The sequence below is a fragment of the Aedes aegypti genome, chromosome 3, assembly GCF_002204515.2.
Source record: "Aedes aegypti strain LVP_AGWG chromosome 3, AaegL5.0 Primary Assembly, whole genome shotgun sequence".
In the NCBI taxonomy this organism is placed as follows: domain Eukaryota; kingdom Metazoa; phylum Arthropoda; class Insecta; order Diptera; family Culicidae; genus Aedes; species Aedes aegypti.
The window spans coordinates 311,974,308-311,994,594 of NC_035109.1; the positions used below are offsets into that span (position 1 = coordinate 311,974,308).

General features: G+C 42.7%; 1 protein-coding gene across 1 annotated transcript in view; it reads right to left on the reverse strand.

Annotated features, from left to right (window-relative positions):
• Window positions 1–279: 279 nt before the first annotated feature.
• The window catches only part of LOC5564092 (dynein heavy chain 12, axonemal), a 45,662-nt gene continuing 25,654 nt past the window's right edge, over window positions 280–20,287 (reverse strand). The window contains exons 4-10 of the mRNA XM_021848698.1: window positions 17,301–17,481; window positions 14,031–17,237; window positions 13,743–13,955; window positions 13,626–13,685; window positions 6,853–12,656; window positions 659–797; window positions 280–593 (exon numbers count right to left, since the gene is read on the reverse strand). Of these exons, the coding sequence (XP_021704390.1) occupies window positions 399–593; window positions 659–797; window positions 6,853–12,656; window positions 13,626–13,685; window positions 13,743–13,955; window positions 14,031–17,237; window positions 17,301–17,481 (9,799 nt within the window). The 3' untranslated portion in view covers window positions 280–398. The remainder of the gene's footprint in view (window positions 594–658; window positions 798–6,852; window positions 12,657–13,625; window positions 13,686–13,742; window positions 13,956–14,030; window positions 17,238–17,300; window positions 17,482–20,287) is intronic.

Sequence of the window (20,287 nt, forward strand, 5' to 3'; positions counted from 1 at the left end):
TGGGTGTTTGTCCCACACTCTCTATCGCTATGTCTGTATGCCTATTTCGAAAAAGACCCATAGGAATTAAAGCTTTATCAGGGCTCAAAACGGTACAACAATGGGATGCAATAGGGGACTGGATGCTTCTGGTGCTCTCTTGATGGATGGTGATGATGGTTATTGTAAGGTATTTGGGATTCGCGTTATCAAACTTTTCGGAAGTCACTTCGAGAGTCGGTACCTATCGAGAGCAACTTAGCAGGTCAGAGAAATTGTCATTCATTAATATGTAACTGGTATGGTTTAAAATGATGTGCATATAATTATAGAAAAATACCATTAAAATAAGTCACGTACAAATGTTATCTGAATGCATAAAAATATCCAGTAAAATTTCAGTTCCGGTGCTAAAACTTTCACTCCGAGATCTGGCAAAGAAGTGCCACGCTCCGTTTAACCCAGTGGGCGCTGTTCAGTTTGGTCCCCAGCAGGATCGGGATGACATAGTTCGTTGAATGACCGGTCGTCGAAAGAGTGCCCTTACGCTCGGCCGTTTTGTACACCGGACATTTGTAGCGATTGCCTTCATATAGCTCGGCTGTCTTGACGGGCTTTAAAATAGCATTGTAACAAGATTAAACCATATAAACTAGACTTGCTTGGTTAGGTTTCTTACCATAAGATGAATAATCGGCATGACGTCAATCAGCATTTTGGGCAACTGTTCCTCCAAATAACTTCCTCTGAGGTTCCATTTGGCGCCTTCCAGGAATAGCCCCTCGATGTATACGCCATTCTCGGGACTTGAGTTCACCCTGAAACACAATGCATGCTTAAAGCTTTGATTACACAGTGCGTGCAATGTGCGAACATTTGTGCAAGTTGCACGAATGTTTACGCGAACTGTGTAGTATGTGCACGAGCTACTAGCAAACATTTTTTAGGAACATATTTGTGCATTCAAACATGTTGGTTCGTTGAACTTGCGTTGCATAGCGACCGTAGAAAGTAGTGTAGTAGGAAAGGAAACCAAAATATTCATTCGTCCTCATCAGATTGATAATGAAAACATTGGTGTTGGAAAAATATTGCTCCAATGGCTCTTCCAGAGATTTCTGAAGGATTTTTTTGGAGATTACTCAGGAATTTTGATTTTACCACAAATTTTTTCAAGATAATCTCTACAGTGATCCATACAACAATTTTGACAGAGAAGAAGTCTTGATCGCAACCAGATTTTTAAGACCGCATCAGGATTTTCTCCAAAGATTCCTCCAGAAAAATCTATTCCTCTAGAGATTTCGCAACGAGTTTCTCAATGAATTGTAACGGTAATAATATTTTTAACAATAAGAATTATCTCCAAGAATTCCTCCATGAACTTTGTCGGAGATTTTTTTATGGATTCTAAACGGATTGCTCCAGAGATTCTACCTGGAATTCCTGTAGTTATTCCACAAGGAATTCTCCTGTGATCTTACAAATAATTGCTTCACGAATTCCTAAAGGGATTTCTCAAGAGTTTTCTCCAGCAATTATCCTAGAGATAGTTTCAGCAAAATCGCTAAAGGAAGGAATTTAAGGATTTTTACAATTACACAACTATTTTAACAAATTCTTCAGGGATTCACCTATAAGTTTATTTAAGAGGATTGTTCTGGGCCTCAAAAAATACCTTCGGCGATCTATCCAAGAATTTTTCTAGAAATTCTTCCAAAGATTCCATCGTGAATTCCTCCAGGAATTTCATCAGAAATAATCTCAAGACTTCCTTTAGGGATTACTTTATGAATTTTTGCAAAAACTTCTTCCAAGCAGAAATTTTGTTTAGAAATCCGTAGATAAATTCCTAGAAAAATACTTGGAAGGATTCCAGCAGCAATTCCAAGAGGAATATAGAGAAAAAATATTAGGAATTTCCTGTAGGATTTACGGAGGAATCCCTAAAGGAACTACTGAGACAAATCCTGGAGCAATATCTGGAAGAATGCCTGGATAAATTCTGGCTAGTGTTTTTGGAGGAATACCCGGGAAAATCTCTGGAGGAATTCCTGAAAAAAATCCCTAGGACAACATTTGAAGGAACCATAAAATGGGGTTTCTGGAGTATTCTCTGTAAAAATTCCTGAAGAAATAGCGCGAAAAATTTTCCAGGTAAATTGCTGAAGTAATCCTTGGAGACATTGTTGGAAAAATCCCCGGGAGAAAATTCCTGGAGTACCCTTGGAAAAAAATCTGGAAAAATTACTGTTGAGATTTTGCTGCAGAAATCTATGTCCATATTTTTCGGGAAAAATCGCTGGAATAATCCTTGGACAAATTACCAAATATATGGAGAATTACCTGGAAAAATCTGAAGAATCTGAAATCTGGAATGTCTTAAAAAAATCCGTGGAATAAGGGAAGCCTTATCGGAACCGGTCTAGAAAATACGGTTGTGATTTAAAGTTCTTCCTATGGAAATCCCTAGAGATTTTTTTTTTTTTTTGAAGCAATTGCTTGCAAAATTATTTGAAGAACCTTTGGAGAAATAGATATTATAGAGATTTGGAGAAAATTATGTATAATAAAAATACCTAATGGGTGGCAATACAACGTTAGTCGGATCAACTAGTTAAAAATGAAATCCAAGGAGTTTTTTTTTTGTGAAATTGAGGACTTTCACAAAAAAAACCTCCTTGGATTTCAAATTTCTAGAAAGACATTGGAAGGGATCTGAAAGAGTTCTTGAAAAATCCCTGCAGGAATTATTCCTTCCTAAAGGATTGAGAAAAAATTATACATTGAAAAAAAATGATCCCTGATTTGGAAACGCTCTCAAAAATCTAATTTTGAAACGTTTTTTAGCATTATATGAAAGATATCGATCCCTAGAGTAAAACTCTGGACAGTATTTGTGGGTATGACCATTCTGAGAACAATGGCACAAGGACACCTGGAACTTATTTCAGAAGGAAATGATACATATATTCAGTAGTTTATACGCATGTATGGTACGACGGTTCAAATTTCATGATTTTTCATTCCGATTTACAAGAACATCAAGTAGACCAATAACTAGATTTGGTCGGATTTGGTATGAGCCTTCTGGATCCGGTTCCAGGGGCTGGTGTGGTGTGGGGGACATTTTCAGACCATCATATAGTTCCGTCATGCGACAGCTCAAAATTAATGGATTTTCCAGATCTTAATAGACCTATGCCAGAAATCAAACATAAAATCCTCCTTCTTGTTTATGGCGTTACGTCCCAACCAGGATAGAGCCTGCTTCTGTCGTTATGTGAACTTCTACAGTTATTTACTGAGAGTTTCCATTGTTGATTGACCATTTTTGCATGTGTACATCGTATGGCAGGTACGAAGGTTCTCCATACTCTGGTATGGAACATTTCCGATCCAAAGAACCTCGACCGCGGGATTCGTAATAAAATATAAGGAATCGGTATCATTCGAAAAGTCATAAATCATGTCTTTTTATCTATGAGTAAAATGACATTTTATAGCTGACGAATTAAAGCTTTTGACGCCAATCAAACGACCAGTTTAAATGGGGCTCCAGGTTTTCCTTCAGGACAACCTCCAGGAATTCCTTCAAAAATTCCTCTCGATATATTTCCAGAGAGCTCCAGAAAGCAGGCGTTGTCCCAGTTGGGACGTAAAGCCAGAAAGAAGAAGAAGAAGAAGAAGAAGAAGATATCTCCAGAGATGTCACCAGGAATTCATTCGGAGATTCCTCCAGGGATTTTATCAGAAAATCCTCCAAGATAATCTCTATAAGGATTTCTCCGGGGTAATTGCCAGAGATTTCGCCATGAGACATTTTAGACAGTTTCTGATAGGGCTCCAGGATTACCTTCAGCAATTCCTCAAGGAAATACTCATAGGAATGTTCCAAAAAAAATTGCAGAGTTTTTTGTCTTTATTAGTGTGAATTTTAACACATAATGAATAGTTCTTCATTCAATTTTTGCAGAGGTATTTCTACAGGGATTCCTTTATTTAGAGATTTTACAAAGAGTTCCTGGAGGAATGTCTCCAGTAATACCTCTATAGATTACTCCAGTAAAATCTTTACTGGGATTCTTCCAGGAATTTCTCCAAGGATTCCTCTAGGATTGTTTTCAGGAGTATGCCGGAATTTTAACGGAAATTTCTCCAGTGTTTTTTAAGCGATTTAGCTTCAGAGGATTCTCTAGTAAAACTTTCAGAGACTTCTCCAAGGATTCCTCTATGAAAATCTCTACAATGTCTTCAAGGCATTCTCCAGGAATTGTTGCAGGATTTATACTACACACTTAAAAAAATTTACGGATTACGGTGAAATTTCACCGTAATCTCAACAGCTGAAGGTTCGGTGAAAAATCACCGAACAATCTGTAAAATCGTTGAACAAAATCATAAAGAAAAACAAGAAAATGGTTCGACCGGGAATCAAACTCCCGACCTGCCGATCAGGAAGCAGGCTTGCTACCACTAAGCCAGCTTACACTGCTTGTAAGTGGTGTGCAAAAACTGAAACAAAAGGAAGCTCATGCCTGCCAGAGCGGCTGTCACACGATTTAACAGAAGTTCGGTGAAAATAATGCTTTTACCGAACTGTTCGTTATGTCACGGATTTATTCCGGTAATATAGTAGATTTCACCGATTTTCTTCGGTAAAATAGCTGATTTCACGGATTTTTACTGTTTACAGTTCAATTTCGGTGATTTATTTCACAGGATACTGCGATTTATTTTAAGTGTGTAGGATAATCTTTTCAAGCATTACTCAAGATATTACTTGCTACATGACTTACTCCAAGGATTTCTCCGGATAACCTTACAGGGATTCCCCTGGCCTTTCTCGGAAGATTCATTCTGGGCTTACAAAAAAGCATCCAGGGATTCCTCTTGGAATTCTTCCAGAGATTCTCCCATGAATTCCTCCTGGAATTTCATTAGAAATTATCTTAACATTTTCTCCAGGAATCACATTAGGAAAATGTATACAAAAATTTCTCCAGTAAAATCTCTACATCAATTCTTTTTGAAAAAACTCTTCGTGGTTTCGAAAATTTCACCTAGGGTTTCTAAAAAAATCAATGGATTCGAAAAAAAAAATGTACATGGGGTGTTCCCGGGGTTTATCTAGAGATTTCACCAGCAAAATCTGTAGAGTGATGCTTCCTGGGAATCCTCTAAAGAGTCCTTTATTAATTAACTTAGATAATCCTTCCTACAAGAGCTTTTTCCAGAGACTTCTCCAGGCAAAATTTCTAAAGGGATTGCCGCAGAGATTTCTCCAGGTTTTTCTTTTCATGAATTCCTCCGAGGCTTCAGTGAATCTCTTATGGTTTCCTTTCGTAATTGTTCCATGGATTAGCATGTTTTATGTTCCAGGGGTTTCTTCAGGAATTTCCCCAGGATTTTTTCCATAAATTTCACCGATGAGATTTTCCTATAGAGATTACTCAAGATTTTTTTCAAGGGGTTCCCCCACGGATTGCTCCAAGAACTTATTCAAGGGTTTTTCAAAAAACTTCTTTAGAAAAGGAGTTCCAGAAAGAATCTCTTGAAAACAAACCGGAGTCTGGAGGGATTCTTATTTTATTTCATGAAATTCATGGGTGAATTTGTAGGAATTTAAAGAGGAGATCTTAAAGGAATCTTCGGAGGATTTTTTGGAGACCCAGAACGAATCTCTGGATAAATTTCAAAAGGATTCCCTGAAGCAGAAAATCATAAGAATAATTCATGTAGTGAATTTCCTTGTAGAATTCCTGAAGGAAACTCTTGAGGAATCTCTATAGAAATTTATGAAGTTATTTCTTGTAGAATCCTCAGATAAATTTTGGGTGGAATCTCCGGAAGAATTCGTGGAAAAAAAGTCAGAATTAATTCTCAGAAATATATCGAGAGGACTACTTGCTGGAGAAATCACTGGATAAATATCTGAAGAAATTGTTGTACTGTAACCTGGAGGAAGTCTTGAGAACATCTCTGCAAAAATCACTATAGAGATTTTCCTAGAAGAAATCCTTTGGTGTTTCTGGAGGAATATAAGGAGAAATCGCTTGAAGAATCTTAGGAGGAATATCTGAAGGAGTAATGATTCTTGGAAAAGTTTCCTGAAGAATCCTTTAATTTGATGAAGATTTTATTGGATGAATCTATGGTGAAATCACTTGAGGCATTTTGGCAGCAACTCCTGGCAAAATCGCTATAAGAATCGCTGTAGAAATATTCTGGCAAAAAATCCTGGAATAATACTTAGAGGAATCCCAAGCGAAATTCCCGAACGAATTGCTAGAGGTATTTCTGGAGCCCTATCGGAACAGGCCTTGAAAATCTGGTACTGAACAAAAGTTCTTCCTTCTAATAGGTTTCGAAAGGAATCGATAAAACATTTAATAAACGGTATCCTGGAGGAAATTCTAAAAATTATGAAGTTCTTAAGTTTCCGACAAAATTTCTAAACGATTTCCTTGACATTTCTATTGGGTCATTCATGAAGACAATTCTTAACATTCTTGCTAGGGTTTTTGAAGGAGAATTTTAAATTAATATCTGGAAGTAAAGCAAGATTAGTTGAAGGAAATCGTTTGCTAATAATATACTTCGATAACAGCAACAGTAGCAGTGACATTTTGATGAACAATGCATACACCATACATTGGTTGCTACGACCAACGGTCATGAAACCAAAGACATGCTTGTTCGAACTGTGTAATACATGGGCGAACAGTTCGTGCTAACAGAACCTCGAACAGTACGCGCGATTTTTTTTTGAACGAACGTAATGCACATAATCATTACCTGGATGGTGCCAGCTCGATATCAACAAGCAGCCAAACTATTACAGAAATTGAAAGAAAAACTAGCGATACTCACGTCGTTGCCCGCAATACACTATAGTCAAATGTCAATATATCGATCGGAATGCGATACTTGCGGGCGTAGTTCTGCATAGCCGCCGTCAGGAAAGCCTGCGTAAAGTAGAACCCAGATATCCAGAAAACATTCGGTTTCCCCGTTTGATACCACGTCTCCAGGAACGCCAGTCGTTCCAAAAAGTCATTAATGTACGCCCCGATAGGCTTCAAACTCGGATAGGACTTTCTCATCCAGCTATCGGGAATCTTCTTGTAATTGATCGCATTATACACCGATTCCAATTCCGGAGTCAGCACAATCAACCCGGCAATGCCCTTCTTCAAATTTATGCAACTGCTTCGAATCTCCTGAAGCAGATTGTTGAACCGCTCCATCTCCTGCACCAGCACCGTGTTCATCGATTCACTGTAGTCTACCGGGTATTTAGCCTTGGCCAATTCCAAGTCGAAATCCGGCGGCAATCGGCTCTCAATGCCTTCGATGACCGCCAGTATAGCTTTTTCCTTCTCGACATCGCTCATCTCCGAGGATCCACCCTGGGTCATCAACATCGACTCCAGCAACACCTTGGAAGCGTTCAGATCCCTGGTAATCCCCGCATTCGGATGTAATCCATACACGGCAGGGCTTGGATAGTTCGGCACGTTGTTCTTGATATGCGCTACATACTCTCGATGTTCGTTTCTCAGAGGAACGCCGTAGCAGTCGCCTTGATTGGAGAACCTATACTTCGGATCATTCACGACCCGATCGTTGATGTAGTCTGCCAATATCGTAACAATTGCACGGCGATCCCAGGCGTCGGTTACGCGTCCTCCATAGTTGCATTCACCGGTTAAGTAAGATATAGCCATGTATGGAATGTCGTCATACTGATTAAGGAAGATTTGCAACTGAAGAACTGAGATCTGGAAGTCGGACTCGTTGAAACCATAGGAGATGTTCCACCCGAGAGGTCCGAACTTGCGACGTTCTTGGACGACTGCGTGGAAGAAGCAGATTCCGTACAACAGTTTGGAGAAAGAACGATCTTTTCCGGCGCAACCCGTGTAGAAAGCATCGTCATTCATAGGTTCCGAGTTGTACGATCGCAGGAGATTCTGCTGAAGTCCCGTTGGTGGCTCGTTTGTCATTTTTATACCATTCTGCAGAATACTTGCTGGAAATTGTTCCGATGGGTAGCTGGTCAACCACAGCCGAAAGGAAGATGTAGTGTTAAAGAGGTCCATGTTTTCCCACAAGAACTCCAACGTAGGCATCCAGGAAGCCGCAAGGTGGCAATTTTGAAGACACACCCATGTCCCTTCGTCTTGCGCTTTCTCGATGATTTTCTGTGCAATTGGTCCCTGACCTTGTCCGAGGGATATTGCTTGGAAGGTTTCGTCGAATCCCATTTTCTCCGCAAACAGTAGAAGTGCATTCATTGGATCCGCTCCCGGAGACAGAATGAAGATTAGTGGCGTTAGGCAGTTGGAATCTTCGTACGACTTGGCTATGTCGAACGGAGGTGGCAGAACGTAAGCTGGTCCCATTTCGGATGCGACAAATTCGGTGATTGCGAGAACTACTTTGTCGGGTCGGAAAGTACGAAGCACTATCAGCTTTTCGAAGCGGTTTGTTTTCTCCTGCCATGGAGAGGGTAACTTTTCCAAATGGGTATCCTCAACATCGTAATAGCGTTTCCAAGCGTCAATCGTCTGGATGAAACTCTTTGCGAATCCAGTGAACTCCGGTAGCTGCTCCAAACGACGAATGTCCTCCCAGAGTTTGTCGGTTACCCAACTGGGGTCCGGATTCGGCAGATCAATTTTGCTTCTCTCTCCACCAAGTAGGAGAAACTCAAATTCTTTCAGATCTATTTGATTGCAGGATATCATAATCTTGGTTGTCAGTACAAACGAGAAAAGAAGTTTGTCCTTCTCGAATAGAGATCGGCATACATTACTGTAAAGATTCAAAGTTACCGCGTCCATGAGAAATTTCAGTCTCCGTAGGAGATCCTTAGTTCTGTTAGCATTCTCGATCGAATAAATGTAAAGGTTAATGAACCAGGACAGTGAAAATTGATACATCGGATCAATATTAGGCAACTCCGTGATGCAGTAATAGAGCGTGGATGAGTGAGCCGCGACAGGGCGGTAACTCTGACGAAATGCTTCAATCTTTGCTTCTATTTCCTTCGAGTCTTCCTGCTTCTTAACAATATCGATCGAGATACGTTTTGAATCATCCAATATTTTTATCGCTGTTTCATCTTCCAAAATATCACCCTTACTCTCTGACAAAGTTTTCAAAATCTTGTCCTCGACCTCCTTCAACATAGCAACGTTCTTCGCACCCTGAACGATTAGAGTTTGACGAAGCTCTTGCAGATCTGGTCGTTCCTTAGCCACTACGATGCCGAGCAGTTGATCTTCCAAGCCCTGGATCGTCAGTGCAAAATTGATGATGGTCACTTTATTAAATACTTCCGGTAGATAATGTGGGTTCCTCAATCCCGACGTCAGATATAAACGAAACTTCGGGGAAATTGGTATTACGTTGTCTCCTAAGCTCAGGTACTCAGTACCTCCCTGAACGAAAGTGTTTCGATTCAACAGAGGATCCAGAGGTGCTTCCAAATCTTCAAATATGTTTTCAATCAACACTGGATAACCATGCTCAATGCACGATTCCAGCCGTTTCATGTAGTCCGCTTGCGAGAACTTCAAGATCTGCAAGTGGTTATTACGCTCCATGTTCCGAATCCATTTGTTCGCTTGAAACTGTGGATCAATGAACAAGCTGTACCTGCTTGAACAGTCCATAATGATGCCATTTTCCACTGAGAAGGCATCCGTTGGCAGACCAGCGATGTTCCAGTTCTGGATTTTGATCATCGATCCCAATATGTCCACTAAGCTGTAACTCTCCGAACAAGGAATCTTTATCTTCTTAACAAACCCATGCCAGTTTTCGATGCAGCGATGCCGATACGTCGCCGTCAGCGGAGCAAGGTATGCAATCACTCCGCTAGAAACCAGAATATCTCCGGCCAAATCGTCGTACAGTTGTTGCAGTCGCTCCGCCGATGCTGTCCAACGACTCTTCTCTCCGCCAAGCCCTCCGATCAACATTTCTGCTCGATGCAGCTTCTCCTTGCACATCTGTACCTCATCTTCGACCTCCTGTTTCTTGCGATTCGCCTCCTCCAGGTTATCGTTTAATTCGGCCACCTTCTTCTCCAAGTCAGCAGCTAGCTGTCGCTTTTCTGCTAATATCTTCTTCGTTTCCGCGTAAGCGTTTTCCGCTAGACGTAACTTCTCCTTTTTCGGAGCCACAATCTTTGCCACGGCGTCATACAAATCCATTGCAATGATCCATTTGCAGAGGCCCTCTGCTGCGCTGGATGCCTTCGCCACAATGTGAGGTTGAAAGTCCTTGTGAGGAATGAAATCCTTCCGTATCTTCTTCATAACATCCGGATTGATGTGTTCCTTGTCGTAGTCTTTCAGCGTTTGCAAGAAGTTGATATCTCCGAGCAAACGTTTACTGGGACCCCAATAATCCAGCATCTTCTTTCCGGTAGCTTGATCGGTGACCTTGTCCGCTGGAATACCTTTCATCACACAAACGGCCGCCATAATTAGTTTGATCACTTCGGGTGGATTCTTCATCGATTTGACCAGGGTAATGTCGTTCTGTTTCAAGGTATTCAAAGCTTGAATGGCTTCCTCCAGAATGGGAATTGCTCCAGCGAGATCCTTTTCACAATCCGCCATCAGCACTTGCGTCTCCGCTGCTTGAATGTTTGCCACTATTTCGTCTTTTTTTACTTGCTCCGTCGCTGCGGCTGCTTCTATGGATTCTTTCTCGATTTCTTCAGTCATTTTACGCGATTCTTCTGCCATGATGATCAACGTTGGTTGTAGGGCGTTTAGTTCCTTCTGCATCGTCGATACCGCTTCCGCTGCGGCATCCAACTTTTCCAAACCTCCCAGGTAGCGCATCTTATTCTCCATGATTTCGGATTGGTGCTTCTTGGTAAGATTACGGAAGCATTTAATGAGTTCTAGATACGAAGCGGATGTGATGTAGGTTACCCGTCCGGTTGCTTTGGTGAATTCGGCGGACACTTCGCGAGCAACTACATGGAAATGCTTACAGGTTACGACTATAGATTCCTTCACCGAGGAAGCTACGTTCAACTCCTTCATGTACATTTCGGCAACCTTTTCCAAGGCGTCTTCTGGCCATGCGTCGAACCAGTTGATTGTGCAGCAGTTGACCAAAGAAGGATACAGCCGAATACGGGTTCTCAAAACCGACCCGATCGGACTGAAACAGATCACTATATGGAGCTTTTGCTTGCAGCGATTGACGAAGAACTGAAACACTTCCAGTGGGCTGATGTCCAGGTTGCGATTTCCGCCTTGCGCAGCCAGTCTCACCAGTTCCAAAATCTCTTGCTTTTCGTCGATCGGGTAGATGTTCGGTACTTCTCCTATATTGAGAAGACAGTCGATGTCTTGAAGGAATGCCTCCTCTTTCAGTTGAGCTTCCGTCAATAAAAATACTGTATCGCGACCCATTCCTCCTGCTTCCTTTAACACCTTTTTCAAATCTTCTCTCCACTCGTTGATTCCGTAGTACTTTGTTATCTCCGGTTGGAATAACGATTGACCACATATCTGAGCAGCTAGCTTTGTCAAGGATTGCCGTCCGGATCCTCCCATTCCGACCAACATGCAACTTCCTCCGGCCATTGACATTATGCGGCAGATTTTGTTCAAATGCTGCAGAGCGTACTGAAACAGAACGATATCCATCTTTGCCTTGTGCGTGCTGTTATACTCCGCCAGATCCCGGTTGGCCAAATCACGGAACTGCTCCACCTGCTGCGTTTCCTCGTATTTCCTATCTTCGGTTTCAGCGTCCGCATCAAAATAACTTCCAAACATCAAATTATTCAAACTTCCCAACTTCACCGCTCCGGTCTGCTCGTCGAAGAAATCCGGCAGCAGTAGCTCCGTACGCTCTTTGAAGAAAGCTTTTAGATTCTGATTAAGTTTGTCGAACACAAACAATCGATCCGTATCGTTGATCAAGCGATCGTAGAAAACTCTCATAGCTTCGTGCATCCAAAGCCGGGGGAATACTTTCTTGCTTTCCACGGATTCACGCTTCAGCATCGAGCATCCACTGATGACCCGCGAAACGTCCCGTAGGTTAAATATGTAATGCGACTTGGCGGGAGTTGGCAAAAGCTTCGCGCATGCAAACTGATAAAGATCCAGAGTTGCGTTAACGATCATGTTGACCATTGTGGTGACATCCGTGGCGTGGCCACCCTTTTTGTACCCATCGAGAAGCACGTTGCTGAAGATCTTGAACATGGTTTCGTCGTTGAAATTACTGATCGCGAAGATATCGAAGTGACACAGAAAACGCTCGTAGACATTCTGACGACTTCCTCCCGGTAGACCACACGCAGTCATTATGAGGATCTTCTCCAGGAACAGTTTGGATGCATCTTTCAGGTCGTACCAATGGCTGTAGTCGAAGTATTGTCTGATCAGCTCTATCGGAGGTTGGGCTCCGTAGATCTCTTTAGCCGGCATGTTCATGTCGTCGATGAATAGCACGGCCGTTTTGTTGTCCGGCGGTCCATATCGGCCACGCTGTTTCTTGAGCAGCTTGGATATGATCAACTCTTGCGTTTGGTTTGCTGTGATCTGCGACGTGAAGGTGATGAGCGTAGGAAGGAATGTTTTCTGATCCATTTTGCTCATTAGGTAATAGCCGAAAAGAGGGACAAATCTCTTGTTAGAAATTGTAATACTGACAAGATGTAATACGGACAAGTAATGCAGGGGCTTATTTTCATTTATTTTTTGAAGTCACTGCCAACTTTGAATTTCGCTCAAGACAATTTTGTCAGTCGATTTTTTTTTACCGCTTTCGCTCAAACTTCAACTCAAACGGTACAACTCGAAACAACAGCCTATAACTCAATGAAGAGAAAATCATTGATTAAAATATTTACACTGCCATTATACAACCTCGAAAGAACAGCCGATGATTGAAAGAATAAAAAATCACTAATAGGAATACTACACTCAGGCAAATTAATTATCGAATTTCATAAATTTTCCCTTATGAAGCATTGAAAAATCCATGAAAGCCGATTTCAGAAGGCTTTTATGGATTTCATACCATTGCAATGATAACCATTATCGAGAAAATAGGAGAACATAATGAAGGTATACAAATTTCATTGCGCGCCTTATGATTTCCATTGCTCTAATGACTAATTCCATTAATGAAACCATATTTCATAAGGCTGGTATGAATTTCATATTGACTCAATGGAAACCATAATTGCGAAGCAAGTTATACTTAATTAACGTATATCAATCTCATTAAGCTGCCTTATGATTCACATAGATGCCACTAGTGTGAAAAACTCATAAGATTGTTATTATGAAAATTTGTAGCATAAAATCGTTGGCTCCAACATACTGCGAACTTTTCAGTTATGGAATGTCCAGTTATGGGAAAGCAATGGACGATTGTCGATAAAACGGAAATGTGGATTTAAATAAACGGACAATAATGGTCGAGCTAACGTCAACAATATATTGTACTCCGAATAATTTCATTGAATATTTTTTCAATATCTGGGTTAGAAAATGTCTTGACCAACGTGTAAAAATCGGATGTTCATTCTTCACCGCGTCCTCGACGAGGAATAGTACTTTGATGCATATCATTGCGAATCAAGCAGCAACACTGCAATAGTATGTTTTCCCTGTACCGGTTGGTCCCACCAAAAGTAGCGGTTTCTTGTTCTGTAAATTAGGAGAGTGCTATAATTGACATTGTGAAGCGAGTAATTTGTATCTTACCTTCACATGAATATCCAATATGTGCATATAACGGACGGAGTCCAACGTAGGAACCAACAGAGTAATTCCTACTTCGTTTTTCATCTGCCTTACCATATCCGGATAGTAGCGCCAATTGCCCTTCTGCTTAAAATAATACACATAGTCCATGATCATACCTTCTCCTGGCATCGAAACGTCGATTTTCCCTAAGGCATCCGGTACTGGATGATTCTCATCGGTGCCCTTCCAAATCTGAAACATTCCACATTGTTACGCGAATCAAATCTACCAACATGAAACGCTTACCTCTCGATAGAACTCATCGAACTTAATCTTCGAGTCCATATCCAAAATACCTCCCAAGCCCCAAACGACCGAATACATCAACGCTGCCTGGAACCACGTGAACAGATACTTCGCGTACTCATCCGGGCTCTCATGAACTGCTTCGTCAATCACCATTTGGAAGATGTTCATCGTGCAAGTCAGCAAGTTGATATCACCGGGATATAAATATTGTCTACACTGCCTCCTGATGAACTTCAAACAATCCGGAATCACCCAACGGAAGATCTCCAGTAGCATGTCTTCCCAATCCGCTGTCCACTGTTTGTTGCACCGTTGAATCCACGACTTTACAAAAGCCTCCCATCCAATCACGGACGGCTCCATGAAGATCATTCCACACCGGGACACGGTCGCAGGAGATGCCTGCTCCAGATCCATAACCTCAAATATCATCGACATTTCGCCGGTCATCGTGATAACTTCGCCCGAGGTCAAACAAAGCTTCTTATTATCGTCCAACACCGTATTCATGTTTTCGATCCAGACCGCATCGACCGGCCCATCAAAGATCAACCATTTTCGATCGGGCTCCGTATCAATGGCGAATCGACGGAAAATCGTGGAAGCAATCCCATCTGTCCATTCATACGAAACAGGATCAAAGGCGCCGTACAGCTGACCCATGGTAATTGCTTTAGGATTGACAACTTCGTAATGTACGCGTTGAAAGTATGGGTTGTCGCTTTTGCCTTTCAGCTTCGTCAAACATTCGGCTAGTACTTTCAGAGTCATGGACTTGCCCGAGAATGGGTGACCAACCAGCATGAAACCATGTCGAACGATGATCATCTCGTAGGTTTGGATCACTTTGGTCAGGAAGGTGTCCTTAGGTTGTAGTTGCATATCCCGGCAAACATCGTTGAAAGCGTTCGTCAGCAGCGTGTAGTCTGCTTCGGGAAGAGACACGCCAGGGAACAGATCCGAAATGATTCCTTCAAATAATGGCACGTCTTTTCTGAGGAATTTTGGTAGATTAACGTCCAGAAGTGAACGCAAAAGCAAAATTTCTTCATCCTCGTCAGGGAATGCTTTTTTAAGATTACCACAAGCTTGAAGTACAGTTTTGACGGCTCGCATTCCGTAGTCGTAATGATTCTGTGAAGACAATTGCTCCGAGCAAAGCCGATAGGTGGTGACAATCTTAACTGCCAGTGACCGCGCATTGGTAAACCCAAAAGAATACAGGGAAATCTCTCCGATCATGGCATAGTCTGGCACCATCATGGCCACGGTTCGAAAGAGCACCTTGAGATTATCAGGAAGCTCTGAACGACCGGCGTAGCCTGGATTCATCGTAATGCAGACGTAGCATGCTGGATTTAGATTCAGTTCCGTTCCTTCAAAGATGAACTTTTGCACTCCAGCTCGGACGGCCACTATGATACACAATATTTGCTGCGCGACGACAGACAAAACTTCCAGTTCGATTCTGTTAAACTCATCAAAACAAGCCCAAGCTCCGGAAGATGCAAGCCCCTTGAAGAATTTCCCCATCGCTTTGTAGTCTAGCCCATCTGAGCAATTGAACACCTTACACTGCACTGCCAACGCTTTCGCCAAATCCTTGGTAGTTTCCGTCTTACCAGTTCCAGCAGGACCTTCCGGTGCTCCATTCAAGTGCAACTGGTAGGCTCCCATCAGCGTTCGGTAACATCTATCTGTCAGCGGAGTAATAACCAACCGATCCGAATTTCCTAGATATTCACACGCGTAGCGAACCGAAGCGTTGATGATCTTCACTGTCACCTCTTCTTCGCTCCAATAGTAGCGCAACTGTGCCAACCATTGAAAGTCGTTTTCGGTGTGGATCCCTTGCTTGATAAGATCATCTACAACGTCCTTTGCGTGAACATCGATAACAATCAACGCTTTGATTGTTATGCGATCCAGATTGGTAATCTCTTTCGATCGAATTAGCATCACAACGTCCATCAGCTCCTTCTGCAACTGCTCAAAGTATTCGGCAATCGATTCCGGCTTCTGTCCCAAACACGCGTGGATGTTCGCAGCCCAGTAGATCTGCGATACACAGAGTACTATCATTCCGGGCCAATCCAAAACCCAAGCATGCCGTTCCTTCTCCTTGTACGCCTCATAGCTACCCCGCATTTGGTGGAACACCGCTCGTAACATTTCCTCCTCCACACGTAGTAACCACTTCTCCACGCTTCCTCGGGCTTCCGACGTCGACACTTTATCCACGAACTGCACCTGCTCCTTCTCGATACTAAACATCGATCGAATATCCAGAGCCTGATCAAACTCCAATCGGTTCACCCCCTCGAAACACTTGCTCAAATGTGGTTGAACCCGCAGCGGATCTTTGGTTTCGGACAAAATCTCCAGCATTTCGTCGTTCGAGAGAAAGAAGAACCTTGGGAAATACAATCGTTTCTTCTCTAGATATTCGTTGACGCCATTAGTGATTTCCTCCATAAGCTCGTTGGACTCTTCGAGGGCCTCCAGTACACCTTTGGCCGCCGCCACATTCATCACTGAGCGATTTGCTTCGACAATCTTCATGTACATCCGATAAGTCTTGTCCACTTGCTGAAACATTCTGCCTTCGTTTGGCATTTGTGCTACAATATCCGCAGACGAAAATATAGGCAGCAGATACAACCACGTACTCTGGACCTTTCCCCACTGTTCGATTGTTTTGTTAACACGCGTAAGCGTTTTGTACCATTCCTTGACCTCCTTCTCGCAGGGCTTCACGAAAGCAGAACCTCTCATTGCCAATGTCTTGATGATGTGGTCATCCAGCACCGACTGTATTTCATCCAAACCGGACAAAATATTCAGATTGGTCTCCTTGAATGGGTTTAACTTAAAGTCGATCGACTCCCATTCCTTGATCATGGCCGCCAAATTCTTCTGCAGCTGTAACTCCTTGTTCGCACCGATACTGATGATTTCAAACTTGTCCAAATCCTTGTCCAGCTTGTGGTTGATGATCTTGCGCAGTGTGGTACCCGCATCCGGGGTCAAATCGAACCCGGCTATCTCCGACATCTCGTCCCAGTGACGATCCTTCAACGCCGGATTGCACATAATGTTTACTATGTAAACTCCCAGGTGGAAGTCCTTGATAGACTGCGTCATCCGGGCGCAAAGCTTCAGTGGGCACGGATGCTTCTCCGGGTCCGGGTCTTCCGTTTGACCCTAGAATGGAAGTTGGGATTACCATGTAGATTTATTTGTTGGATTTTAAATTTAAATGATTACCTTGAATTTACAGAGGGTATTCTCAAGCATGTCCGCTTTTATACGATTGCGGTAGTACTTTTGAGTCTTCTGAAACTCCTTCAAGAACTCTTCCGTTTTAGATTCCACAAAATGAGGTTCCAGGTATTCGAAAGGGCCGTCCATCCAGACGTTATAGTAGCGTAGCCATCGCATGCATAACCTGAAATGTTATCATTGGTACAATAAACTTACATTCTACCACCCTAGAGCTAACATATGAATACGTGGCGAAGGACGCATGGTTTTTAATGGAAAAGTAACCTACGTGGCTGTCCTCCAGAGCGGAAAAGCTGTCACGAGCCAAACTCTGCCATCAAGAGGACATGACAACAGTGGAGTGGGCCAAAACCAAAAAAAGCCACGGAATATCCTGAACCAGGCAGTGAACAGGAACCACGGGCGCAAAGCAATAGCAACCCGTGGATACGAGTTGAAAAGACGAAAGCAAGGAGAAAACAGGAAAACGGCGACCAAGGAGAATCCTAAACCAAAGAGAGTGAAACGTATGAACTTATGCGAGGCTCTAGTTATCGAAACGTAGAAGTGACATCCCAATTAACCAATTAGCACTCTAATTCGCCCTGCGTGCCAATATAGTGCTATTATACAGCTAACATGCCCTATATTGACCTTATAATAGCCCTATAAGGCCAAAAAGGCGAATTAGCGGGCTAATGGTTACTTGGGATACGTCGATATTCTGAAGGAGATACGAAGCACGGGGAAGTTAAAACCATGGGGCGCAGATGTACATACATGTACAAAGAATAAGGCGGACTATGATGGGTGAAATGATCCTAGTCTGAAAGAAAGACGACATGCAAAAGGGTGCAGCTTATAAGCAACTAGCACAAGAAGTACTTGGTGACGAGGTTGATGTAAGAACCTATTGACTTTAGGTTCGGGAATTCAAGAGAAAACGTCTGTAATGTTCTAGGTTTTATTTAAGGCTAAGTAGGCCGTCATTGAAATTTGTACGCGTCGTTTATGATTGTTGCTAATTCATCTCACGATTTTGAATCAAAGAAAATCAGTTGGTTTTGCACTGACACAGCTGAAAAAGTATCAGCATACTTTATGCATGTTAGCGCGTACAGTGATACATTTTCAAGTCAATATAAACTATCAAGACTGAGTTTTATCGCTTTGAAATGCAAGCTGAAAAGTCATCATTGTTGCCAAAACGAATGACGGGCTACTTAGTCTTAAGACTAATGAGATTTTTTACATTTTTAGATGAGGGTTGCTTCGATGATGTTGATTGCATTAATTCAGCATTGCTAAGCAGCATGGCTACATGAACACTCCCTCTCAACGCTGATCTTGTAGTCCACACAAGGCTCTCATCTTTGCCAGTCTGGTTTCTCCAAGGGGTTTTGTCAGCAAATCAGCGATCATGTTTTCATTCGGACAGTAAACGAAACGGATCTCGCCGGATGCTTTGATGTCCCTTAGTAATGATATTTGGAAGCGATGTGTTTCATTCTGTTGCTGAACTTACCGATATCCAACATCTTTGGAGCAATTTGGTTGTTCTCAAACAACACTGGATCTTGCTGATGCTCGCCGAAATCGCCAAGAAGACATTTAACCCATAGCATTTCTTGCGGCGCTTCTGTCAAGGCCACGAACTCCGAACTGAATCACCAAATTGCTGTTCGATTTCTGGTCTTGCTGGCATTCTGCTAAGTCGGCATTAGAGAAGCCGATCAAGCCGGTTTGCCTTTTGTTATAGCTGAGGCGCAGTCAATACTCACATGTGCCTGAGGTACCGGGCAACTCGCTTGAGCTCCAGCCAGTCATTTTGAGATGGATTACTTGTTTTGCGGCTGAGGAATGACACCACCGCCGAAATATCCGGTCTGAAGTTGACCGAAACGTACTAAAGTTGATCCAACAATTTTTGGTACTCAAAATTGTTCGCTAGAGCAGTACCAGCTTCTTACTTCAAGTATCCTGGATCCAATGGAATATTGAATTCTTCCGCAAAACTCCAACACAACAATCGATCATCTGATTTTCGCACGCCACAATCAAATCGTCGACGTATACCAGCACATAACACCATCGCTTATCTTCCATCTTCCTATACAGGCAGGGATCCGAGTCGTACCGTTTGAATTCGTCCGCTCCAATTCGGAGTGCAGTCTGGCACGATCTGGCCGCTTGTTTCAGGACATACAAGCTTTTTCTCAGCTTATACGCCTTCCGTTATTCCCTTTGCACGAGACGAATCCTGCAGGTTGACGAAGGAATATTTCTTCATTGAGGTTGCCGTACATGAACGCAGTTTTGACGTCGAATTGTCGTACGTTCATACCTTGTTTCGCCGCCACAGCCAGTAGAGTCCGGAATGTTGTTTGGCGAATAACTGGAGCAAACACCTTGTCATAATCTGTACCATACTGCTGGCTGTATCCTTGTGCGACGAGTCTTACTTTGAAGCGGGCCACTTCTCCATCCGCGTTGCGTTGAGCACCTACTTCGAGCCAAATGCGTTTCGACCGGCAGGCAGGTGCACCATTCCGGCAGGTGTTCCGTTCGATTTGATGGACTTGTGGGAACCGGACACGAGAACGAGTGATAATAAAGGCAAACGATTGAAACTATAACTATTTTTATTAGCCGTTCGATTTCACGCGTTACAATTCTTGCGATTCTTCTTCAACTCACGTTTTCTCTACACTCCACCAGGTGATAGGGTGACCAACGAAATGGGTCTCCACATATGCCCCCCCAGTTACACCAGGAACCGGACACGGTGGCCAGATGGTGTAACTATGGTGTTGTTTCCTTCCTTGGGATGGTCCAAAATGTTTGTATCGCAAAGGAAGGCTGGTTTGATGCGGTCGATTGAAATGGTTTGCTTTTTACCCAATACAGAAATATCAAAGAATTTTTCGTTTCTCTGCAGCACTTCATAAGGTCCTTCATATGGTTGCTGGAGCGGCTTCTTCACCGAGTCG